A 25,678-nucleotide genomic window follows, 5' to 3' on the forward strand; every position below is an offset into this window, starting at 1 on the left:
TCCTTCCATGCACAACATTCAGCAACGCAGACAGAGAGGCTAAACTCAGCAACCACCTCCCTCCATCAGGTCTGCAGCAACCAAGCTAGCAAAACTCAGGATAACAGACACAGGGAAAGTGATCTTTGTTTTCAAAACTGCTTTCACCCCTCTCCTTCTTGCATGTTCACATACTCACTAGCAGCAAGACGTGTGTCCAAATGGTTGAGACTGCCTACAGTGAAAGAGAAGACAAGGAATGTTTGTCTATCAAATCCTCATGCCTTCGCAGCTCAGACTGGGCGCTGAAGACACCAGATGGTATTTAGAGTCTTCATAAGCTCTCAATACAGGCAGCTCTGGTTCTTTTGAAGTTGCATCACTCTGTTGTTTCTCTACATCTGCACTGTGTTCTCACCTGTGGGATAGCCTTGCTACCAGCAGCACTCCAGCCAGCAATTGCTCCTTCTGTTATTGCACTCTCTGCATTCCTCTTAGTGTTCTCAGCCTCTTAAATTGCCTCACATACACCATTCATTGCCGTGATGATTTCCAAACAGAACCATTTGTCTTTGGAAGTTCTCTGTAAGAGCTTTTCAGTCCTTCCTCAAATACATATGCATTTAACTCCTGTTAGATACACAGTGCAAACAGCAGGCTGATTTGGCCAGCCATTTATTCCAGGGTTCTCTGGTGAGGAAGGTCACTGTAGGTAGAGCAGACAGTCTTACACAAAGCCTATGGATATTTGGAAGTTTGTGGCCATGTGCATCAATTCCCAGCCTCTGTCTATCTTCAAGCAAGCACAACTCTTTTCATGACTACTGAAGTCTTTTACTCAAAAATAAGTGCCAGGAATTTAGATGAATCGAGGCAAAACTAACAGAAAAGAAAATAAGTGACAGAAAGATGAAGATGGAATACCTCAAGCAGAAGCTGCCTTCCCTGTTTTGGAGGTGTGTGACACCAAAATCAGCACTAGGGCAGCGTTGATACAGGAACCACAGGAGAGTGCAGCTGAAATGCTTGGAGCACAACTTTTTCTCCCTGGGACTGAGCAGGTGTCCTGAAAATGGATATGGGGCAAAGGGACAGAGGAACACGATGCAAGACAGAGCAGGCACTCCCTGTTTTTACAGGTTCTAGCAAGTGTCTGCATTTGTGTCTTCTATCAGCAGATTTGAAACCCAGCCTGTCTTTGGCTCTCAAGCACAACAACTTCTCATCAGCCATTTTTACTGCTTTTGACAATGCTACTAAGAGAAAAAAAGATAGTTTTCAACAATTCTTTAGCTTCTTTCTTTATTAGAGTAAGCAAATGGCCTGGGACTACTGATAAAAGGAAAAGTAATGGTCAACTGTTCATCCAATCTGACAATGCAAGTAAACAGAATTGGAAATTCCCCAAGCAGGCAGCTGGTATAAGAATAGCACAGCAGAGCTGCTCAAGTAACTCCATGGAGTAATTAACTAACATTTGTATGGAGAACAAGTTCTTGCAGCCGTTGCCAGAAGATTGAAAATCTGTTGCAAGATGAAGTAGTAGTAGCAGCTCAGGCTTGAAAGTGTCAGCAAGGTTTAGTTCAAGGCAACAAATAGCAACAGAACCCTTTGCACTCCTTCCACTGGGCTTTGGCTCAGGCCCTTCACACGCACATCATTTCAGAACAGCCCCAAACAGTGTCCTGAACAACTTCTCCTTCCAGCTCCTGTCACACTACAGCCTTTGTCTACAGAATAAATATGCATGGGTTTGACTACAAAGAATGTAGCCTTTCCTTCATTTGTCACGCTCTGTAAAGTGCCAGGTTTCTAAATTATAAGGAATTAAGATGACATAAAGCTCTAATATTTTAAATATAATAAATATAGAATAAGCTGTATCATTCACAGCTTATTCACTTCAACTTCACTTGCAAGTTTTGTTTGCAAGTAGATAAAGCTAAATTTAGTAATCAAAATAGCCTGCAGTAGTACTCCATGAAAAATTAGTAAGAAGCTATAAAAATAATCCCATCCTTCAAGTAGGTCCTACGCACTTCTTCTGTCCACATTGCAGAGAAATGTAATGTTCCTGCGAGCATATGGAGCGAAGACACATAAGGAAGCTGAAAATTGCCTAGCAGTGAAAAGCAAAACTGTACAAGTTAATGCTATATATCCTCCCATAAACAGTCTGTTCTCTACATTTAACCTTGGTGCATACAACCCAATCCTTTTATTTTTGTCTCCATTAAAAAACTCTTCCAGGATGAACATCTTGCAAGATCTGGGTTGATTCATCTTCATCTTGCTCCTTTTTACTGCAGAGTGGGAAAGACTCTTGAACAAACTGCCTACACATGGGACACTGCTGAAAATACTTAATGCAGCCATCGCACAAGCACGTGTGCCTGCAGGGCAGGAGCACCCAGTTCACTGTGCCATTCTGGCACACAACACAGTCTTTACTGTTTTCTTCATGCAATTCTGGTTCGTCTTCAGCCAGTCCGGCTTTTTCCAGCAAGCTTCTGTCTGTGCTTCTCTCATCTGGAGAGGTACCACACGAAGGTGGTGTGGGACTATTTGCAGACATGAAGAGCTGCTAAAATACACATACACACAAGCATTTAGCACAAGTCAGCAATCTACCCCCAATACCTGGATACACACCTTCCATGTAAATTCCCACCACGACAGATTTGTTCGCTCCCACTGGGTCAAATAGGACCAGACTCATTCCTTGCACGAGTCAGGACAGTTTCCTGGCCTTCAATGATACATATCAATTCTATGCTTCTGAAATACAAAACACTGGCAAAATAGTAAAGATAAGCTGTCAAATCTTACCTGAATCAAATCAGTGTGCATGCGTGAACTTTAACTGAACCGCACTGGTTGTGAGCAGCTCAGCTTTCTGTTTCTGGCTCATCATTATCTGAGCCTAGAGGGATGCTTCTACACACTCCCACCCAACATATATCCCAGCACACCTTCAGAATTACCTCCCTTTACCCAGTCTGCTCTTTCTCACGTTGAAATCCTTTATTCCTTTCTAGGGTGTTTTATGGAAAGAACAAATTCTTCTGGGCATGACCTGTTAATAAAGCTGGTGAACTACCACGCAAAGGTGCCCACAGGGAACACACTGCTCAGCTGTATTACAAAGTGCAGCTGCACAGTTGTTTCTGTTTAGTTTAAGCTGTATTTTTTACAACAGTAACAGAAAAATAAACCTCAAATGGGGTCAACTTGGAAGTTTACCTGGATCAACTGTGTCAGTAAAAGATGGCCAAGACAAACATCTCATGGGAAAAATTTCTTTCCAGATGAATGCTAAGTGAGTCAATTGAATTGATTTGGCACAATTTCTAGCTAGTTGATACTATACATTACTGTTATTATCATAATAGAATTACATCATCAACAGACATGGGACACAAACAGTCCCAAACACACATAGATAAGGGAAACTGAAAAGGATTGAAGAGAACATAGGTTCATCTGATAGCAGCCTGCACTAATCTTTGTACACACTGTGGTAAAAAGAAATTAAGAAGTCTTCTAAGGCTCTTCCAGTTGTATAGCAAAAGAGGAGAAAGTGCTGCTTTGAGAGACTAGCAAGGAAATAATTGTTTTGTAGAGAAGCAACATTCAGTAGCTAGTTAATTTATTACTAATGCCTTAACAGGTGGACAGGAGCTAGGCATCTGAGACTAGAAACACCTTCTTTAGTAAATCCTGGATATTTTCAGGTATTCCTGCACAATAACTTTGGCTGGAACTTCTCACTAATAAAATAATTGTAACTATTACTGCAAGGAACTTGGTAAAAAGTCATGCACTAACTTAAGCTCCTGAAAGCCCACACAAACTAAGCTTAGCACAAGTGTCAGTATGTTACTTACCTTCAGATCATGGTACTGGCCTTGAGCTAGAAGCAGGTACTGATACAATATTCTGCAGGAAAGTCTGTAGCTCTCGTCAGGAACATGAATGACAGCCACCATTGAAATCTACCAAATGAAAAAGTATGTTTAATATCTTTCCTTTCTATTATATGGTTCATATAAAATGGTGTGACATGGAAAGGCTTGGGTTGGAAGGAACCTCAAGCTTTAAAGATCACATATGCTGTTGTAACTTCTGACCTGCCTTAGACAATCAGGTCTTCATCAATACTGACTTCAAGCACAGAGGAAAACAGAATGCAGGCCAAGGTAAAAATGGGAAGTGGCACAAGAAAGCTCTTGGTGGAGTCTCAGCTTCCTGCCCTGGTCATCCACTGCACCCTCCTGTAACCAGCTTAGAGCAGAGAGTTGCCCTGCCTGCTCTCAGCTGCTGGAATTGGGCCCTGTACCAAAAAGGCACCCAAGCTCATGCCCTGCTCCTGAAGCTCAGTGCTTAAGTGCTTACGCAGCTGAGGTGGGCTTACACACTCACACATGTGCCTCAGCCTCACACTTCAAAATCCACTGCGTGGCTAATTACATACAGAGCTTAAATACACACATACCTGTGCACGTGTATTTATACTAACTGCGTTTACTATCCTTTCTGCAATAAGGGTTTTTTTCTCTAATCACAATGCCTCAAGAAAATTGACAAAGCTTCATGCTGGCTTAGTTTTGGAACCTGAAAGTCATCAATTCTCCATGAGAATTCAGCCCTGGTGCTTTGATGAGGTTCTACAAGCTAGCAGTGTGTCTGTATTACACCATCACACCCCAAATGCTGTTTCAGTGGCAATGCATGTCCTCAGCTCACTGCTCGTTCAGACAGAGGCAACTTTCTGAATCACGAGTAGGAGCCATTCCAGATGGAAACATCTCAGCTCTTTAAGGTGTTGTTTCCTCTGTTGTGCTGCCCTATAGGACAGAAATCTATTCAGTGATGCTAGGACCTGGCATTAACTTTGTGCTGTTTGATCATAAATCTTCCTTTCGAGTGCTTTCTATCTTTTTAGTTGTACACCATGACCAAGTTACTTCTCAATCTTCTGTTTAATACACTGAGTCTTCTACACCTTCAGTTCTGCTGTTCTTCAAATAATTTCTGTAAGCTTTTTCTGTTGTCACATGAATCTGGTGTGGAAAACTAGAGGAAAATTCCAGCACAAAACCACGCAGGCATGATCTGGCCATAAATGCATTCAGGATGAAAGTTAGCCCATGTTCTTAGCTTTCAAGTCAGCCATCAGCACAAATATCTCTGCCAGATCTAAAAAAGAAGGTCTTTCTTTGCCAACAGCAATCTGAAACACCATATCTATCAGCAACAGGAGCTCCAGCACAGAGAAATATCCCTAAAATATATTCCTGTATTACTTACAATATCATATATTTCCCTGTCTTCTTCATCAGCTAATGTCAGCAGTGCTATCAGAGGATAGCAAAGTCGAGGCACTGGGCCAAAATCGACAACTTGAGCATCTTCTGGTAGCTGACAATATTTTTCTTCCCTGTCATTTTTTTTGATGCTTTCTTTGTGTCAAGGAAAACAATCAGTGTCACAGTGATAGCAGACACGTGACGTTTGCATAAAGAATATCTGTCATCATATTTATTCCTAGTTACATCGTACCAAGAGCTGCCTCATGTTCACAGCTCTCCCTGTGCCAGCAAATTAGCAGATTCTGTCAAACCAATTGAAAGAAAGGATACAAGTATTGCTGTCGATAGAGATATTCGTCGTACAGAGCATCCTCTAAGGCCTGAGGAGTATTTATTCTGAAGCAGTAGACGTGTTTTTGCAATGCCTCGTGGAGTTTTTGAACACTGCAGCCCCAGTAGCAGGTAAGAACACAGTCTTCCAGACAGTCAGGTGTCAGTGTCACACCCTCTTTTAGAAAGAAGATAAGGACTTCGTTAATTCCATTGACTCACCCATGTGCAGGAATTCTAAGAACTGCTAAGTTTTAAGAGGAAACAGGCAAAAAGTAACCTCAGCATCCCAGATCTTTACCATATTAATCTAATCTTTAAAAATCCAAACTAGGTTTGGTGCTTCTGGAAGACAACGATGAGAGGGCAGTGGGTGTGGGGAGATACAAACGCTGCCTGAGCTAAGAGAAGCAGCATGTGCACTACAAAGGGTAAATGTTAACTTCTGCTAACATTTTACAAGCACACCGGAAGGCCCAGGAGTGTAATCTCTAGACCAAAGTCCATTCCCTCTTTAGACAATGACAGTAATTGAATCACTGACCTACAACACCCACCGTGGCCTACAAGGATAAGGCCCTCTTGGTCATGCAGAGGAATGCTAAAAAGAGGATGTGTGCTGCCTTCCCTTCTTAAAAACCAAGCATCCAACACAGCAACCTCTACAATGCTAACAGCACAAACAGGAACACAACTCTTGAGAAGTCCCACCAAATTCAAGTGCTCAAACCTGCTGGAAAATTCATGCGACTTGATGACTAACTGCAGGGATTTGTTCTGAGTGTGCTTCTTTGTTGTTTGGTTTGTTGTGTTCCTGTTCTCTTTTTCAGTTTTTTAAAGAAATGAAGACAAGGAATGTTCTGCTGCAGCCTTTTCTCATCCATGGTTTTGCATCTGTTTGGGTGGAAAACGCTCGGCCTTGTTTCATACTCCCAGCCATGCAGAAGCACATGAATTTTACTTCCTGTGTGGGTGATCTCAAGGATTGCAGGGACTACTGGATCCACACAGACACTTCAGTGTCCACTGAATCATACATACATATTTTCGTTATAATGTAGTGCAGTTCCAAACATCAGTGCAGAAGAAATTTGATTTTGAATCAGACAGTGCATAATCTATACTGAATTCTAATTAAAGTTTACAAAAAACACTGACAGTAATTGGTAATCTGCAAGTTTTTCTAATTACTTAAATACCCGTTATAGCAGGAAGTGGTTCATTAGTAAGAATTCAACTGTTCTTAAGTATCCAAATATTCTGCTTTAAACACAGAATCATAGATTCCTAGAATGGCCTGGCTTGAAAAGGACCACAATGATCATCTGGTTTCAACCCCCTGCTATTGCAGGGTCACCAACCAGCAGACTAGGCTGCCCAGAGCCTGTTTTTAGCCTATTTATGAATGGTGACAAAATGATTATTCCTTCTGTAATGATGGAAGTGTATTTCAGAGGAAGTACTGATAAGTGGTGAGAGCAAGAAAGAGAAAGTACTACATTTAGGAACACTAACAAAAATTAAGCCCATTAGAAATCTACTGACTTTTTACTGAAGCTGTGTCAGGATGAGAGATTTCTAAACCAAAAGGATTCTTCACTTGTCTCATCTGCTTCTTCAGTACTCTGGTGCTGGATTCTGCTTCTTCTGAGTTTCTGAGAATAACAGGAACACCCAAACCGAACCTGAGAGACACAAATAAGAGCAATGAGCACCTTATGCACCGCTGTTGGCATGTTTGAGTTTCTGTTCAGCTCTAAGTAACTTGCAGCACAACAAATGGATTCAGTGTGGCTCTGCACAATATCTGTTAGGATGCATATAAGAGAGCATATAAACAGGAGGGGGAACGGCTGTTTGTGAGGGTGGATGGTGATAGGACAAGGGGGAATGGCTTTAAACTGAGACAGGGGAGGTTTGGGTTGGATATGAGGAGGAAGTTTTTCCCCCAGAGGGTGGTGAGGCACTGGCACAGGTTGCCCAAGGAGGCTGTGGATGCCCCATCCCTGCAGGCATTCAAGGCCAGGCTGGATGTGGCTCTGGGCAGCCTGGGCTGCTGGTTGGTGACCTGCACACAGCAGGGGTTGGAGCTGGGTGAGCACTGTGCTCCTGTGCAACCCAGGCCATGCTGTGATTCTGTGCATAAATAACACAGCCTGCCAATTCAGCTCCAGCTTTTCATGGCAGAACATAGGGGTCTTCAGTGTTTAAAAACAAACAAACAAACAGAGGGAGAATACTTTGACAATATTTCCGGAGAGAAATTAGTGAGGATGGTCAATGCCCCCTAGTGGTAAACGGTTAACCAAAGCTTTCTTACATTGACATTCTGCACATCCAACCACAGGACAAAAAAGCCATTGCTTACTGAGATGGAGCAGATTTAAGGGACTGGGTGCTGTGCAGGAAGACCTGCGAGTGAATCATCCAGCCCTGTGGTAAGCATAGCTGTAACTGCAGCCAGTGAGATGGCTGTAGAGATCAAGATCCTGATTTTGCATTTTATCCTCGATCACAACAAAATGCCACGTCTAAATCAGAGGTCTTACAACCTCTGCATTGAGCCAGAAACCAAATGTGAAACAGCCAAGACTGAATCACAGGTGCAACTCCAAGACCTCTGCAAAGGTGAAACTAGCACGCAAGCCCAAGCTGTAGCTTGACTCTAAAGGGACAACTTCTGAACCTTTGCTTCCTGTACTTAAGCATCCCATAAGCGAAAATAAAAATCAATGAAAATGACAAGAAATATTTCAGGGTGGTTTCTGACATCATCTTAAAAACCCTGAGGTTTTCACATTGCCCAGGGCTCTTAGAGAACTGCCACAGAAGATCAAGATCTACAAAACAAGCTCCATAGAAAGCTTCCTTTGTCTTTTGGCTAAAAACAATTCAGTGTTAAGGTGACAGTAATAACTGTCAGTAAGCAAAGGATAATTAGAGAAGCCACCCTAGACACACAGTCAGAAAAGTGCTTCAGAGACCGATGGGATTTTTGTACCTGCGTTAATCCAGCACTGCCTCATTCCTGAGGTGACAGGGAGAGGCTGTGGGGGTCCTTTGCTAATCTAGTTGAGAACACAGCTATTAATTAGCTCAGGCTGCACCGTCACCATTTAGTGCTGCTGCTGCCATCGCTGTCTGTTCAATGGCCTCAGATGTTATTTGTTACTCCGTCTTTCATAAATTCCTTTGGTCTGTCAGACTGATGGAAGCACTGACATTTCTTTGCTGATATAACATAGGGTGCTCAGCCACGTTTAGTTTGTGCATGTGGAACATCAGATATCCAGTGCAACTAAACACAGCCATGCCTACTTTGCAGGGGCTGTAATGAATTATGCCAGCTTCACATCTTACTCTTAAAGAACCCAGGTGCAGCAGCTGCTCCACTTATTCAGCATCTAAGACTCAGTGGAGCTAATCTCTCCAGCCACACATAAAGATGCCTCCTGTTTTATACCATCTGGCCGATTCCAAAGTAAGAACCCCGTTCATTGGAAACTTCCAAATCCTCTGGTTGAAAGCAGCAGGATAATCACCATGAAAAAAAAGAAAGAAAGAAAAAAAAGGCTCCAGTATGGTTTTAGCAGCAGCTGAAGGCAAAAGGCCCTCTCTGCTCAACAGTAAGATACAGTGCTTCTGTCAATTTTAAGGCAGCATTCAGCACACAAGGGATGAAAAAAGCCTTTCTGATTTAACTTTCCACCAGCCCAGGTTGACAGCTGGTATGTGGGACAATTAATTTCTTTAGAACCACCCTAGTTTACAAAAGGCAGGTAGTTCCAATGGTTTTGTTCTAGCTGATTTCTTCAGTGGGCCGTGCGGACGTGGAAGAGATGCTGAGCTCACAGCTTCCCCTGCTACAAGCATTCATCTCCAGTCAGGAGGCAACTCACAGGGCCATATGCAGCCAGCCTAAACTCCACTTTTGTCTCTGTGCCCATCTAATGAGCTGGCTCTTCCAGCAAGCTTCCTGTTCTGTAACCTATTCTCTAAGTAGGGCCACTGCCTGTAAAAAAATGATGCTCTTCAAATCAAGGCATGGTTTTGCTAATTCAAACATCAGCATTCCTAGGCAGTTGGTGTTTTTCAGGCTAGCTGCCACCATCACGTGTATGTTTATGAAACAGGCTGATGATTGATGGATCCTGAATGATTGATTGATCCTGGAGAAAAGAAGGCTGCAGGGTGACCTCAGTGCAGCCTGCAGTACCTGAAGGGAGCCTACAAACAGGAGGGGAATCAACTCTTGGAAAGGGGAGATGACAGCAGGACAAGGGGAAATGGTTTGGAGTTGAGAGAGGGGAGATTGAGGCTGGATGTCAGGGGGAAGTTGTGTGCTGTGAGAGTGGTGAGGTGCTGGAACAGCTGCCCAGAGAGGCTGTGATGCCCCGTCCATCCCTGGAGGTGTTGAAGGCCAGGTTGGATGGGGCCCTGGGCAGCCTGGGCTGCTGTGAAATGGGGAGGTTGGTGGCCCTGCATTGGTGGGGGGTTGGAGCTTCGTGATCCTTGTGGTCCCTTCCAACCCGGGCCATTCTGTGATTCAGTGATGCTGAACATGATGGGGTGAACAAAGCGTCATTATGGCAATCCATCAGATAGCATGCATTCAGATGATACCATATGAACTTATAGCATCCTGTGTAGCAGATTGCTTTCATGAGTTAAGAGGTTCAGAAAGTACTTTGGCAGAGCTGTAGCTGCAGACACATTGAATTTGCTTGGAGGTTCTTGGATTCTTCAGTGCTGGACATGCTTTTATTAAGACTGAATATCTTTAGAAAGAGATTTTCACCTTCACCAGATGCAAAGCAATCTACAAAAGTTACACGTGGAAGTTAAGTTCACCTATGTTCAGTTAACAGATGAGTTAACATAGATTGAGTTTAACATTTAGAGAAGCGAGGTCTATCATTGAGATGTGATAAAGGTGCACAGTGATAAAATAACCCCTATCTATAGAATACAAGGTTTTCAGAAGATGTAGTCCATCAGAAATACACTTCCCTGCTCTCTCAATTATCTATGCAAAAGCATGTCACAAGAAATAAGACCTGGGGAAAATAACTAAAATAATGAGTAATTTGGTAAAGAAACACTGGTTTTTGCATTTATATACAAGAGATTTATTCAAAACATGATTTAGTATCTCGATTGACAGATGAAGTGAAAAAGGGGAGTGCAGTGAATGGTAAGATAGCACTGCCAGTGCACAGTGGGACAGAGGGAATTGTGAAGAAAGATTTCTACCACCTCTCCTGAAGTAAGAAACGATGTGGAGCTTCATCCAGCAGGACCAACCTTGCCTTCACTTCCACCTACCCAGCACTAGGGGAGGCAACGCAAAACAAGAATAAAATCTTTCCACAGAACATATCTGAAAGATCAAAAGGTAAATTAATTCAGACTGAAAGCAATTGATGGTATATCTTTGAGGCAGTAGCAACTAATGAAGTGATGTAAACAAGAGCAAGACATTGCACTAAAGGAAAAGTCTGCCACAGCATTTATAAGCTGCCAAAAGAACAAAGAGCTACAGCTAAAACATCTGCATTTTAATGAGACAAAGAAAGCAATACACTGAAGCACAGCACTTCAGATATTAATACTGAGCCAAGAGGATGAAATGCAGTTTCCTCCAGAAACCACACAAATGTCATGTATTCACATTCTGATTGCCAATCGATGCTCTCAGCTTGGCATGCATCCGTATTTATTTAAGTGCTTTCTTTTGAGAGTGGTGAGGTGCTGGAACAGCTGCCCAGAAAGGCTGTGATGCCCCGTCCATCCCTGGAGGTGTTCAAGGCCAGGTTGGATGGGGCCCTGTGCAGCCTGGGCTGCTGTGAAATGGGGAGGTTGGTGGCCCTGCCTGTGGTGGAGGGTTGGAGCTTCATGATCCTTGAGGTCTCTTCCAACCTGGGCCATTCTGTGATTCTGTGAAATGATGAAGCTGACACACTGGTTCAAGTCTGGTGGATTGAGGATTCACCATATGAGAGCATCGCCTGATGGTCGCATCAGAAGCTGGACAAAAGACAACGTATGCAGCTGCTAAAGCATGGGGACTGCCCATACAACTGTCTGATACTGTCCAAGTTTGCTAAGAACTCAAGGCTTTACCAGCTCTAGAAATTCAACCCCCTGCTTGTTCATAAGATGGAAGTGCTGCTCCGCAGTGCCCCGGCTCAGCAGCAGGTCTGCCAGCAGCGCTCACACGCAAGGAGCAGGCTGGGGATGGCTGGCTCACTCTCCTCATCTGCCTCTGCAGCCCGTGCAGACAAACTCATGGAGCCTTAAGCTTCAAGACCTTGGGATTAAACTGCAGAAAGGAGAGCGGCTGCAGTGTCAGCACAGGGAATACAGACAAAAATAGGAAAATAGAAAAAATAGACAAAGAGAGGAGAAGGGGGAATGGTTTTAAACTGAGACAGGGGAGGTTTAGGTTGGATATGAGGAGAAAATATCACCACCAGAGGGTGGTGAGGCACTGGCACAGGTTGCCCAAGGAGGCTGTGGATGCCCCATCCCTGCAGGCATTCAAGGCCAGGCTGGATGTGGCTCTGGGCAGCCTGGGCTGCTGGTTGGTGACCTGCACACAGCAGGGGGTTGGAACTGGATGAGCACTGTGCTCCTTTGCAACCCAGGCCATTCAGGATTCTATGATTCTATTCTATGTTTTTTCTTCTCACGTGTGCATGCAAGCTGTGCAGAAGTGGGATCTCAGCCACACTGTTAGAGGTACATGGAAAGCCCCTTCTAAACTGCAGAGAAACAACAGGTGTTTTTTTTACATACCCAACAAATTCAGACTTAATCTGTGGAAGTCTGCACATTTTTACTGCTAAGTTTAGCAGCGTTAGATTCCTCCTTGATAGCTGCAACTGGACTGACTTCCTTCAGCTAACTCTTCATCATCATTCTGTGATTCTTTCCCCCACACAAAGCAGCCGCTCACCCACTCCAGCAGGTTCCAGCCCCCCTCATCCAGAAACCCATGACATCCAACACAGCCTCACTTCTCCCACCACCCCAGCCCTCACCCCACAGCTCCATTCCCACATCGCAGCAGCCCCCCCCCCCCCCCCATTACTTCAGCCCAGGCCCACCGCCCTACACCGGCCTCACAGGCAGCACCGGCCCCCCGCCGCACTCACCAGCCCAGCACCAGGCCGCTGGTGACGAGGAAACAAACGAACACCACCGTGATGTAGAAAAGCGGCGAGTACTCATAGAGTGTGACGAGAAACACAGTGGCCATAGGGCCGACCAGCAGACAGCCGAGCCCAGCCGCCCGCCCCACCAAACAGGCTACCGGCCAGCTGCTGCGCAGAGCGCATGCGCAAAAACCGGACGCATGCGCAGCAGCGGAGTGAAGCCGTTGCCCTCACTTTAGCGCCCTCTCCTGAGGGAACGCCTCTTTGCCATGACACCGCGCGGAGGGCGGGGCCTCGGCGTCATGGCAACGGGGCGCGGCGCAAGGACGGAGGGGGTCACATGGCCTCACGGCACGCGCCTTTGCCCTTTCCCTTTCCTTCTCTCTCTCTGCGGGCCTTGAACCTCCCCGCTTCCCGTAGGCGGCTGCCGGTTCCCGCCCAGACGCGGCGACGATGCTGATTGGCTGAAAGAGAGGAGCGGGGAGGGAGGGAGGAAGGCGGGGTCCTTTTGGCGCAGGCGCAGTGGAGAGGGTGGTTCAGTGAGGAGGCGGCGGGGCGGCGGCGCGGACGGTTGTGGTGTTGGCGCGCGCGCGCTCAAGATGGTGAGAGGAGCTCGCGCTGCCTGAGGGGGGATGGGCGGGACGGAACGGAACTCTGTGGGGGAGCGGGGTTTGTGTACGTACACCTCTTTCCTGCGGGTTTGGGCTCAGCCCCGGTCGGGAGTGAGGGAAACGCTCCTTTCTGAGAAGAGCTCTGAGGAGAGCGGGGCTCGTGGCGGCTGTGGGAGCCGTGGGGAAGCTTAGATCTGAGGAGAAATAAGCACAGGGGAAGGCGGTGCGCGCGCAGCGCTTGCAGCTGGAGGAGCCCCGTGACAGCAGAGCCTGCGATTTATTTATTTTTTTTTTTAGTTATTTTTATTTATTTTTTTTACGAAGTTTAAAAATCTTGAGGCAGGAAGATCTTAGGAATTGTCGGGTAACGGGCGAGCTGGAGCCGGTGGCTGTGCGAGGTGTGCTGGGGGGAGGCTCAGGAAGCGGTGCGAAGATTGCGTGTGTCAGGGCAGCAACCTGCGGGTGACACCGCTGCTTCCTTCCCCATCGTCAGCGTGGTGACTCATAGGGCAGCTGGGTGCTGCTTCGGAAAGCTCAGGCTTCACAAATGTTGCTCCCGTTTTTTTAAACGCTTTGGTTTTTTTTCCGCTCGTGCTGCTGTGTGTTAGTTCCATGGAGTTGGCTTGTCAAGTCTTGAGGGAACGCCTCTTTCCTTTTAAGGGCTGTGTTGTGGGAAAAGAAATCCTTGATAGCAATGGAGGAGAATAGTCTTGCTTCAAGGATGCAACACAACGTGTTTATAGTTAAATGTTGGCTTTGAGGAGGGATGGAAGGACAGGAAGGTGTGTTGTTCTTAAAGCCTGCTTTCACAGAATGGCCCGGGTTGCAAGGGACCTCAAGGATCACGAAGCTCCAACCTCCACCACAGGCAGGGCCACCAACCTCCCCATTTCACAGCAGCCCAGGCTGCCCAGGGCCCCATCCAACCTGGCCTTGAACACCTCCAGGGATGGACGGGGCATCACAGCCTCTCTGGGCAGCTGTTCCAGCACCTCACCACTCTCACAGCACACAACTTCCCCCTGACATCCAACCTCAATCTCCCCTCCTTCAGCTTCAAACCATTTCCCCTTGTCCTGCAGTTATCTATCCTTCAAAGAGTTTATAGGCTCCCTTATTTCCTGGTTTATGTGTATGCTTTGAAACTTCTGACAGATGACTTCAGTTCCACTTCCTAAGAGTTTAAGGGCACATATCCCTGATGTGGGGGTATTTCTCATATTAAAAAGATTTCTCTCAGCTGTCTTTTATCTCTGCAATTCCCTCCATAGAGTGAATCTCTGGTGGTTTGTGATGTTGCTGAAGACCTGGTGGAGAAGCTGCGAAAATTCCGGTTCCGTAAAGAAACCAACAATGCTGCCATTATAAGTAAGTTTAAAACATGACTGGTGAAGATCCTACGGTCCTGTGGGATCCTTTCTTTCTCCCCATGTAGTTTTGTTCCTGTAACAGGTAGGTGTGAGCCAAGATTCAGCGTCTGCCATGAACTGGAGTATCTCCTGTCCTACATCTCTACTGCTAACAGTAGGGAAATACAGTTTTAATGACATAAGGCCTGACTTCATCTGCTCTTGGTAGAGCTTTTTGTGGTTAGTTGTGGCTCAGAGTTCATGGCTGGTTTTAAAATGATAGCAAAAACAATTTGTGGCATGGTCACTTCAAGTTTGTAAATTGTTTAGCTTTTAAGGGTGATATTTTTGACCCTTGTCTCTGAAATCTGCAAAAGACACATTGCTGTGAACAGCCTTTGTATAACTTCTGACTTCAGGGATTTCGTGAAACCATGGGACAGGATCTGAAGAAATAATGGAGGGATGAGAAATGTACTTGTGTGGTGCTGTTAAAAAGCTTTATGCTTATGTTGTGTAAATCAGTTGAAAGCTGATCTGTGTTTTATTTTGATTTGTAGTGAAAATCGACAAGGATAAGCAGTTGGTGGTACTGGATGAGGAGCATGAGGTTTGTTAAATGCATTGTAAATAAGAGTATCTTCAGCCCGCAATGTATTGTTGTCTCTAAGGTACTGCCTTAGTTTCAAATTGTTATCAAACTCTGAATCTAATTTGGGTCATGAGCTGGTTTGAATGCATGGACACTGCATGTAAAGCACGGTGCTATTAATAGTGGGACTGTGCAGAAGTGAGGAACTGTGAGGCAACAAATGAATTGCACGAAATATAAGTTAATTCAAAGCTGTGATGGTGCAACTCTGTATGTAAGAGCATCTTTGGCACCTGCTGGCTTCTCAAAGACTTCTCTGCAGCATTTCCACGTGGATCTGCATATGGATCTCTGAACTCATCTGCTGTCAGTTAGAAGCTAGGCTTGCTAGTCCTTTGCAGCTCCTAAATTTGATAGATGGCATAGTAAGCCACCTTGTAGTATTTCTTAATGGTACATGGGGCAAAATTAAATCCTTCTAAGGGATTTGAGTGTTACTTGTAGCTCTTACACCCTAGAATGTAGCAGCTAACATAGTGTTTGAGTGGCGTGGGGGCTCTTGGCTTGTTCAAGGAGCAATTTCTCAGGGAGCACCTTTTATGTAGCTGGATTTTAACAGATACTTATTTGGATGTGCTTGTTTACTTCTGTTTAGTGCTGGAGTTACAAAAGCACTGTAGCTGCCAGCTTATCCAACTAGAGCCAGAATGTTTTCCAAAGTCATTATGCCTAAACTGGGGATGATTGTTATTAATTAATGTTCACATTAATGTTTAGTCGCAGAAATCTATTAGCAGACAAGCTTTCTTAAGCTGTTCTAGTAATCTGTGTTAGAGATAGTTATCAGTTAAACTGAAGATTGCATCTAACTTGCAGGTGTTTTACCACCCCACTGTTGTGCTTTAGCCTTCACAGTATACCTTCAAGTGCAAGTTCATTTGTTCAAATACTGCTTGTGTTTAATGTTACCAGGGTATTTCCCCAGATGAGCTAAAAGATGAGCTGCCTGAGAGACAACCTCGATATCCTTTTGTGCTGCTGGCATTTGTCTTAGTCACTCCTGGAAGCTGTTCAAATGTTTAAAGTTGAACTTCACCTTTTTAGGCTAATGCTTGCCTGTGATGAGACTTCAGTAACACTTGATTTGTGAGGCATCTTGGGGATCAGTTCTCGTGATGCACCGAATGATTGTCCCAGTTCTTAAAGACTTAAAACAGCGACTGATACAGTTAGGCCTTTCCCAAGGCTTTATTTCCTTCTAAGCTACGCTCTGTAACATTTAGGGAAGTGCTGTTAACTCACGAAACAAGTGAAGTGCACCAGTTTTGCATGTTGCTACTTGCAAATACAGAACACTGCCCGTGTAACTTAGGATCTGTTTTGGTGCTTTCCTAGCTGTTTTGCTGCAGGTACTGCTGCTGGGAGCACTTTAGGCTTGGGATGTAGGGGAGAATCCCTGTGCTGAAAGAGGGGAGGGGGAAAAAAAAAGTGAGTTGGCAGAGGGAAGTGAACTTTTTCTAACTAAACAAAACAAGAGGGGTACTTAAGCTACAGCTGATGAAAATATCTGTTTTCAGTATCCTTCAGAGCTGGCTTGCAACGTTCCAGGTGCCATTCTGAAACTACTTCCATGACTGTTGTGCAGCAGGAGGCTGTAAAGCAGGAATTCAAACTCCTGAGAGCACCTGGAGCAATGAAGTGCTCAGTCTGTGCTGAAGGGATGTGGCTTTCAGCAGGCCAGCAGCAAGACAGCCATGGGTGTGAGAAGTCTTCTTACCAAAGTGGAGGAGGAATCTTTGCAATGAAAGGGGTGTTTTTAGCTGTCTGATCTTGAACAGCTGTAAGGAGGCAACCTTCACCCTCTGGCTGCTGTAGAGGTTGGTAAAAACAGGCAGGCTCAGTTCTGAAAGTCAAATATGGAAGTGAAAGTAAAAGACAGACTGCAAATTTGAGTCATCTTCTAGAACGCGTGACTTCTTTGTGCCTGTATCAAGCTCTGATAATTGATGATTATCCTCACCAAATAATTGGTTTCTCAGTTTCCTTAACCTCAGAAAGAACATTTATTGTGTACAGTTACAAGTATCAGCATGAAGATGGAAGAGTTTCTTATCCGTTGTGCTTTATCTTCTCCAGTCCTGTTGGTGAGTGAACCCTGTGAATGGCAGCTACTGTGTGCTGTAAATGTGGGAATGTTCTGTGCAGTAGAAGAGAAGTGCTTAATGCTCAAATATTGGTGCAAGGCTGAATTTATTTATGCCTGTGCTGCAATCAGGGCACTATAAAGCTGTGGCACTGCCTGGAGACCTTTTTTGGAAGAGAGGAATCTCTAGCATATTAACTCTGTCCTCACCATCTGCTCGAGGCAATTGTTAACACTCCCATCTGCCCAGATCTCCCTACTTGCTAGAGGTTTTCACTGCATTTGGGGTTCACATTTAAGACACTTAGGTAGTAGAGTGCAAATATGCTTTGTTTTCCATTTCTGAAGGCTGAAGTGAAATATCAGTTTCCTGCATAGGTGTCCAAACAGTGTTTTTCTGACTGGGCCCACTGTGATCTCAGTGGCACGCTCTGCAACGTTTTCCTCTGAATGACAGGAGCCTGCAGTGCTCTGCATCTGTTCATGTAGGTTTAGCAGTAATGCATTTCCTTGTCAGCCTCTCATCAAATCTTGGGGATTCCTCAAAGCATGACCAGAGTGGCTTCAGGAAATGAATGAGGAGAGGGCTGGAACCACCTCTGTATGTCCTGCATTTGGGGTGTTAAGACAGTGGGCAAGAGGCAATTCCTGTCCTTCTCAGAAGGCCTTGTCTGGCTGTGAGAGGATCAGGACTGCATAAAAGGGAAAGGATGGAAGCTAAGAGGATTTTCTTGCAGACCTATATGTAATGGACAGCAACAATTGCCTCTCAGCAGTGTTGTGATTTGGAAGTGTCACAGCTGTAGCTAAAAAGGAGAATAGGAAGCTCCATAACTCAGATCTGGGCAGGTAAAAGTGTGAGTGAACAGAAAATATCTGAGGGGGGGAAAAAAAAAAAAGTGTAACCAAAGATCATCCCAAGTTTTTACAGCTTGCTCTGCTTGCTTCACAGCAACCCCCATCATAAACTTACCTGTGCAGGGAAGTGTCTAATATAAAAATCATGGTACGTTTCAGCTGACTTGGTTTGATCTGAGTTTGATCTTTGCATGTGCTATAAAGATTGGAGTAGAACAAGGAGAAATTTCTGGAAATCTTCCAGAAAGAGCAGGATGGCAAAGAATGGTGTGTAATGTAACCAGCACACCACTGCAGTGGCAGGAATTACTGCTTTGATGGCTGTTTTACTCTGAATTGCAATTCCAGTTCAGATACTGCAGTATCAGATGTTTCTGAGTAGAAATACAGGTGCGTGTTGAGAGCATTGATTCAACTGTTTAAGTGCCAAGTATGAGCAAAGATAATACTGAAGAATATAAACATTTACTGAAGTATGTACAGAACTGGTCACTTTTCTGAATTTAAGAAGTGGCCTAATTCAGCTTTCAATTAAAAAACAAATAATTTTGAGGTGTAGCAGCTGAAATAACCAAGCACCACCTTTGTCTTTTTTTTTTCTCTCCACACAACTACAGGATGCAAGCCTGAGCAGCAGATGATGTATGCTGGGAGCAAGAATAAGCTTGTACAGACAGCTGAACTCACTAAGGTATAATTAATTAATTGAAGTAACTGCCTCTGCATCAAATGTGGTTTGCTGTTTAGTGTCTTGCTTGAACCCAGCATGAAAAGGATGTTACGAGACTTTGTAATTACAGTGTGTAGATTCTGTTTTAGGAAGACTGAAGACAGCAGGTTTTTTTGGAGGTAGGGGGGATTTCTTCTCTTTTAGATGTCAGGAAGAACAACGTTCCAAAAAGTAACTGAAGTACCCTTCAGTAGGATGGAAATCTTCACTTCCACAGTGTATTGAAGTACAGGCTGAAGGTTTGGTATGGTATAGACTGGTTTTGGGGTTTGTATGCTCACAGAACATACCTACCTACCTTTCAGGGTATGTGACATTCGTGCCAAGTGCTGAACAATCCTAAATCTCCCTGCGTTTGTCCTCTCCAGTACTGAGACCAGAAGAAATCATAAAACGGCCTGGGTTGAAAAGGCCCACAATGATCATCTGGTTTCAGCCCCCCCCGCTATGTGCAGGGTTCCCAACCACCAGACTACCTAGGAATGGATGTGAAAGTCCATGATTATCTTCCTTCTGAAGTTGTTTCCTCCCTCTTCAGATGTGCTTTCCTCTGCCCTTCACTGAGCCTTGATTCATTCTAGCTCGTGCTTTTTCTTCCTACTGTGACTTCTGCATGTGAGCTTAAGTCCTCTTATTTTTCTCACTGGCTTCCATGTTAGCTTGGCTCCTGGTAAGCTAAATGAATGCTCTAAAATTCTATTTAGAATGCTAAATTTTTTGTTCCCCTCACCCTATATCTTTTACAAGAGGAAAAAAAATAGCATTAGTTGGTAGTTTCACTGCCTGGACACGAGGGGCAGCATTCAGAGTCCAAACCATGTGAGATGGGAAACGAGGGGAAAAATACAAACAGCCAGAATTGTTTCATGAAGAGGATTGAAATGCTAAAATGGCTCAGGAAAGGACTGATATGGAGCTCATTTTAAAACAGTGGGTTCACTGGGAAGCTTGAATTGTGCATCCTCTAAAAACCTGGTGGCTCTGCTGGTGGCTCTGCTGGTGGCTCTGCTGGTGGCTCTGCTGGTGGCTCTGCTGGTGGCTCTGCTGGTGGCTCTGCTGGTGGCTCTGCTGGTGGCTCTGCTGGTGGCTCTGCTGGTGGCTCTGCTGGTGGCTCTGCTGGTGGCTCTGCTGGTGGCTCTGCTGGTGGCTCTGCTGGTGGCTCTGCTGGTGGCTCTGCTGGTGGCTCTGCTGGTGGCTCTGCTGGTGGCTCTGCTGGTGGCTCTGCTGGTGGCTCTGCTGGTGGCTCTGCTGGTGGCTCTGCTGGTGGCTCTGCTGGCCCTAGCTTGCTTTCTGCAGCTATGCAGTTAGCCAGATAAAGCTATTTCAGCACTAAATCAGTTATTTTCAGTCTTGTCAGGACAGGAACAGTAGAGTGCAGTGAAATACTCCCCTTGTTCACTGCCTAGCAGAATGTTCTTGAAGGCTTGTTGATTTTATTTGCTTGAATCTCCTGAAAAGATAACCTGCTTGTTGGCATCTCAAGGACAGTACAGAATTAGCTTACCCTCTCAAGGGTGTTAAAGCTCAAATTCTAAATCACTTGCACGTATGGGATGTGAAGAGTTCCCTGGCTGCTTTGGTCTCATTTGCTGCTTCCAGGCTTTATTGAGAGCTGAAGACTTGCACGCAGCTTTGGGTTGGTTCTCTGTGAGCCTTCTGAGGCATCACGAGCCCCTTTCTTTAAGGGCAAACCTATTATTAGATGCTGTGATTTTACTTCAGAACAGCTGTATGTGGGGCTTACGAGCACGCTTCCTGAACTTGGATCTTAATTCAGCCTAGAGGTTAAATTAATTTCTGCTGTTGAAATACATCCTATTGCTGAGATATTTAAGGAGTGCTGTGTGAGATGATGTGATTTCAGAGCAAGTTTAAAATGTAGCAAATGTTGTCATGTGCTATTTTCTTTAAGAACAAGAATGAAGTCTAGAAATAGGAATTGGAGAATTGTTGTCAAGGTATTGACATCCCTTGTCAGTCTTCCACTGGTGTTACTGTAGAATAGTAATCAGTGCATTCAGGAAAGCGAAGGAGAACTCTTGGTTACTGTTTTGTACAGCTTAGACAGCTGATGTGGAAAGGTATTGCTTGCATTGTATCCTTATCTCTTCCAAGTACCAGCAGCACACATATTTCTGCAATGTGATTTTTATTTAGGTATTTGAAATAAGAAATACAGAAGATCTAACCGAAGAATGGCTGCGTGAGAAACTGGGCTTCTTCCATTAAGAAAACCTCTGCCATGAGTATTTATGTACCATCCTGATCGTACTGGAACCAGACATGAATTCTTACAGCTAAGAATGCACTGTATTTGCATCTTGTTTCCTGCAGTATGTCTCTTGTGCAAAGTTTGTGCAAAGAATAGCAGGTCTGTCTCCTTGAAGTAACAAATCTTTGCAGATGTACCTGGTAAAAGGGAATACTCCTCTGCAGGGAATCCTTTTGCACTCTTGTGACTAATATTTCTACAACTAAAATAGTTCAGTTCTGAGTTTATATACAGGCATAATTTGGAAGCTGATGCTAACTTTCTGAGCTACAAATGCATCCTTACGACGTGTAGTAGCCATTTATATGCAAAAACTGTGTACTGTCATTATTGTCAGAATTTATGATGTCCTCTCAACTTTTAAACCATTTAGTGTTCAACAGACAGAATCCTTGTACAGCAGATCCATTTATCCCTCTGTGTTCTGTCCACGGGAACTTCCTCAAATTCTTGGAACTCATTCTTGTCATTCCAGTAATTCCTCAGCTGACTGAGGCAGTCCTACTAAATTTCAGGGCTTGGACTGTCCAGTTCTCATGCAGATGCAGTCTTACAGGGACTAGAAGATCACCAAGGGCTGAGTTACGACTCTGGTTCCTCTCACACCAGACGTCTGGCGTTTCTCACTTACTACACTGTTAAGAAGTTTACCTCTTTGCTCCTTTCCTCTTACACGAACACCTGTGAATACTGTGTGCCTTTAATTTGTTAGCTTTAAAAGGACTTGAGAATTTTACACTGCCACTTAATACAAATTTGGTAAAAACCTTTGTTAAAGAATCCAAGTAACGTTCTTCCTAGTGCCTAGTGCTGCAGATGACATCTGTAAAACAGGAGCTAACCTCCTTGTCTGAGCAATTCCAGTCATCTGCTCTGTTCCTAGGAGTCCAGGAGGTTGAAGCTTTTCATGGTACTGATTTATATCTTTTTTGTTATACGAGTTGGCCACACGTAGCTTTTTCAGTATTTTAATGACAGTCTCTAATTTTCTTAACTGCTTGTTAGTCAGAATTACATTCCAGATGAAAGCTTTTGCATACAGGATTTGATTTATTTTTTTTTTTCAGTGACTTACGGTTCATCTCTTTGAAACAGTCAAGATTCTAATGTGCAAATAGTGTGTAACTTTTATAAATGACCTTTTTACAGAGCCATTTTATACTGAGTAGAGTAGCTGCCTGCTGTGGGACGTCGTGTTCAGCCAACGCAGTGGCAGGAGGAGTGCTGGTGTGTGACAGCATCTCACTGTCTTATCGTGTTTGTTGTGCTGCTGAGTGAGTGTGTGGAAGAGCAGCTTCCTGCTGAAAACATACCTTAAAACACAGCTGCCCTACCAACTCTGCTTGGTGAGGAAGGTTGTTAAATCTGGAGGCCAGTATTTCATGCTGTGAAACCTTTGCCAAATGAAGGCCTGGTTGTTTTGTTTTGTTTTTGTTTGTAGGCATATGTTGTTAGTGTTCTAACACTAATAGAGATCGCAAGGGATTGATTTGCAGAGGTCCTCAGTGTGGATAGATTTCTTAGTTTGATGTTACTGCTCATTTCTTTGTATGTGGATCTGACTTGAGAGGAGCTCTTCAAAATACGTGTTAGAATGATTCAATCAAATTGATCTTTCAGTTCTGAAAGGAAATGCTTGTAATGAAAATACAATTTCTCTGGTGAACTGGAAAACCAATTTCATTTCCCTGGACGAAAAAAGATGTTGACTATGAAACTGCTTGATCGTTCTCTGCTACCACCTTTTATTTCTTAACAAACGTTGTGTAAGTAAGACTTAACTTTAGAAGAATGATGTCAGTGATGGCATCAGTGTTGAGGCAGCAGAAGTCTTGTTTCCTTGGTGTTGTGCTGCAGGTAAGGCCTGTTAAAGTGCAGCGTGGCTGAAGAAAATTTGCCACTTGAAATATTCAACTTGACATTTTTTTGATTGGGAAAACTGGATCAATAGCTCTTATTACTGTATTTCATACACTGCTGGGCTGCCAGCATCCAACTGCTGCTTGCACAGGTCTCAACAAAAATACCTGTAAAAAGGAGACTCTGGAGGAGAGGGAAGGAGCTGCTGCAGTCAGATGAGTGAAGCAGGTTCTGCATCTCTGCATCGCTCCGCCTTCTGCTGAACAACCTCTGCTACTTGAGATCATGGCCGTGTAGTGGAGCTCTTCATTTGGAGTTCTTTACTGTTCACTTTGAGTGTTCTTGCTTCTTCCACTTAGGGATTTCTGCCTTAGATGCTGCCCTTTGAGTCTTGCAGAAAGCAAACTAGTGCTAAAGCCCACGATCTTGGGGAAGGTGGTATTGATGCTGCTCAGCCTGCCAGTATTACTTTTGTAACAGCCTTGCTTCACAGCTGTGGCTCCTTCCCTGCTTTGAGCTGTGGCAGTGAGGAAGCAGCTGCAGGTGCTTGAAGGAAGAATACACAGAGGATGTTTGCCATTCTAGGCTTGTTGTTTTCTTGTTTCCAGTGTTTTGGCACGATTATCTGCCAAGTGCTGTCCCAGGCCCTTGAGATGTAGGTAATGCTAATACTTGCTTAAGCAAAGACATTGATGATATCCAAATCTGTTCCGCACAAATGCTTTTCTTTGTTATTTGTCCCACCTTATCTATGTATATTCCTTAATCCTCCCCCTTTAAGATCAGAGGGAGGTTGGTGTGTCTGTGTTCAGAAGGCCAGTATATTCTGACTGTGATTTGCTGTTACCTGACACCACGTGCTTGTCTTGTATTTTCAGATCTCTAAAGATGGTTCAAACAAGACAAATTTAATGCAGCCTATGGGAGCCTTTGTAGCTGAAAGGTCTGAGAGTCAGCATTTTCCATTGTGAGCTCCTATTTTTCAGGAGTTTGTGAATTGGCCATAAAATCTTTGGCCAAGAGTTTAAGGTCTTTCATGAAGAGACTTCTGCCACGGTTTTGCTTTCAGTATTGACTAGATGGCTGGGATACAGCTCTTGTAATCCTGCTCATTGATTGTGAACTGAATTAAAGCATGAATTTGCATGGCAACCCATAAAATGAATTTGTAACGTTCAGATATTTTTTAACTAACTGTAAATGCTGATATTTGATGGTTCAAGTGTGTTTCTAGAATCATGGACTCTGTTTTGAGCTTTCAGAGAAGGCAATAATGATGATGTTGACACCTTTCCACTTCTCCAAAGGAGCATCTTGTGTATTTGTACCAAGATTCCATTTTTGTACCTTTAACTGTAAAATAAATAGTCCAGAAATAAAGTTAAGCAAGCAGAGGGGGTCTGAGTCAAACACTCAAAAGCAAGGGGTGCTGACAACTCCTCGTGTCGCTGTGCTTGCAAGGACTTTTGGAGTCACACCTTTTGATACGTGCAACCAGTGACTGCGAAGCGCAGCTGTGCTGTGACGTGAGGACTGAGGCTCTTTGCTTTTGCTGCGTGGCCCAGGCTCGCTGTGCCTCGTGCACTGTGGTCTGTCCACGTTGGCATCAGTGCTGCAGGTGGCAAAAAGGTGGGAGGGATTCACGGCCAGTCTTGGAACTCAGCAGTTCCATGAGCATACCAGTAACCAGTGCAACTTCCATATGCTGTTTAGTCTCTGCTAGTTCATATTGCATGTTCACTTTAAACCAAATCTTTTTTGCTAAGCATGGTGCTTGTATTGGTATAAATAAAATGTTTAATTAAGATGTTCTGTTTCCCTGTTTTAATTGCAAAGTAGCACAGAGAGCATGGATCTACCTGAAAGGGGAAGTTGTTAATGTTAGCCACGACCTTCCTCCTCCCAGCAACCTGGAACTTGCTTTGAACTTGTGGTGTTTAGTGTCCACTGTGCTTCCTCACTGGCTCTTCTCAGGGTAAGAATTCCTCTTTCCATCCATTATGAAGGGCAGCAGCGGGAAGGAGGACAGAATGGCTCTTCAGAATTTTTTTTTTCCTTTTCCTACTTGTTGGAAAAGCTGCTGAAAATAGTTGTGGTGATTCAGTGTCAGTAGCTGACGTGTCATCACTTCTGCCAGTGCTGAAAAACAGAATTAATGGACCACAGTTCAGATATGATGGAAGTAAACCCCTTCTTCCTCAGTGCACGCAATCGCCAGTGAATTTAACAGCTGTGATGGAGGTCATGCACAGCAGCTTCAGCACAGCTGGCTTCTGAATGGCTTCCTGGTCACCTGAGTATGTTACAACAGAATTTGCTGCCAACAGCTCTGAGAAAGTTGGCTGAGCTGCTGTGGAACAGAAATGGCTCTCGAGAGCAGCTGATGAAAGAGAAGAAGAAAAGATGGGAATAAAAAGCTCTCGCATTGGGAGGAGGTGACCTGGGCAGCCCCGTGGTGTTCTCTTCTTCACTGAGGGTGCTTAAC

The 25,678-nt window shown here is 44.4% G+C and overlaps 3 protein-coding genes across 4 annotated transcripts in view; 1 reads left to right on the forward strand and 2 right to left on the reverse strand.

Moving 5' to 3' along the window:
- Positions 1 to 791: 791 nt before the first annotated feature.
- Positions 792 to 12,956, reverse strand: CGRRF1 (cell growth regulator with ring finger domain 1). The gene is made up of 6 exons (XM_052696653.1): positions 12,779 to 12,956; positions 7,167 to 7,306; positions 5,622 to 5,799; positions 5,290 to 5,437; positions 3,867 to 3,974; positions 792 to 2,563 (listed from the first exon to the last, which is right to left on the reverse strand). The coding sequence occupies exons 1-6, from the start codon at positions 12,880 to 12,882 to the stop codon at positions 2,213 to 2,215; spliced, it is 1,029 nt and encodes a 342-aa protein (XP_052552613.1). The 5' UTR covers positions 12,883 to 12,956; the 3' UTR covers positions 792 to 2,212.
- The window catches only part of CDKN3 (cyclin dependent kinase inhibitor 3), a 33,619-nt gene continuing 18,948 nt past the window's right edge, over positions 11,008 to 25,678 (reverse strand). For both annotated transcript variants that reach the window (XR_008209713.1, XM_052696665.1), the window contains one exon: positions 11,008 to 11,369. Coding sequence is in view for 1 of the 2 variants with exons in the window: in XM_052696665.1 (XP_052552625.1) it covers positions 11,316 to 11,369 (54 nt within the window). In the remaining variant the exon portion in view is untranslated. The remainder of the gene's footprint in view (positions 11,370 to 25,678) is intronic.
- On the forward strand, positions 13,188 to 25,000 carry GMFB (glia maturation factor beta). The gene is made up of 7 exons (XM_052696697.1): positions 13,188 to 13,380; positions 14,661 to 14,757; positions 15,299 to 15,348; positions 16,303 to 16,352; positions 17,392 to 17,474; positions 18,949 to 19,022; positions 21,219 to 25,000. Exons 1-7 carry the CDS (start codon positions 13,378 to 13,380, stop codon positions 21,288 to 21,290), a joined length of 429 nt encoding a protein of 142 aa, XP_052552657.1. The 5' UTR covers positions 13,188 to 13,377; the 3' UTR covers positions 21,291 to 25,000.

The sequence above is a fragment of the Tympanuchus pallidicinctus genome, unplaced genomic scaffold (genome assembly GCF_026119805.1).
Source record: "Tympanuchus pallidicinctus isolate F22 unplaced genomic scaffold, pur_lepc_1.0 scaffold3, whole genome shotgun sequence".
Lineage (NCBI taxonomy): Eukaryota > Metazoa > Chordata > Aves > Galliformes > Phasianidae > Tympanuchus > Tympanuchus pallidicinctus.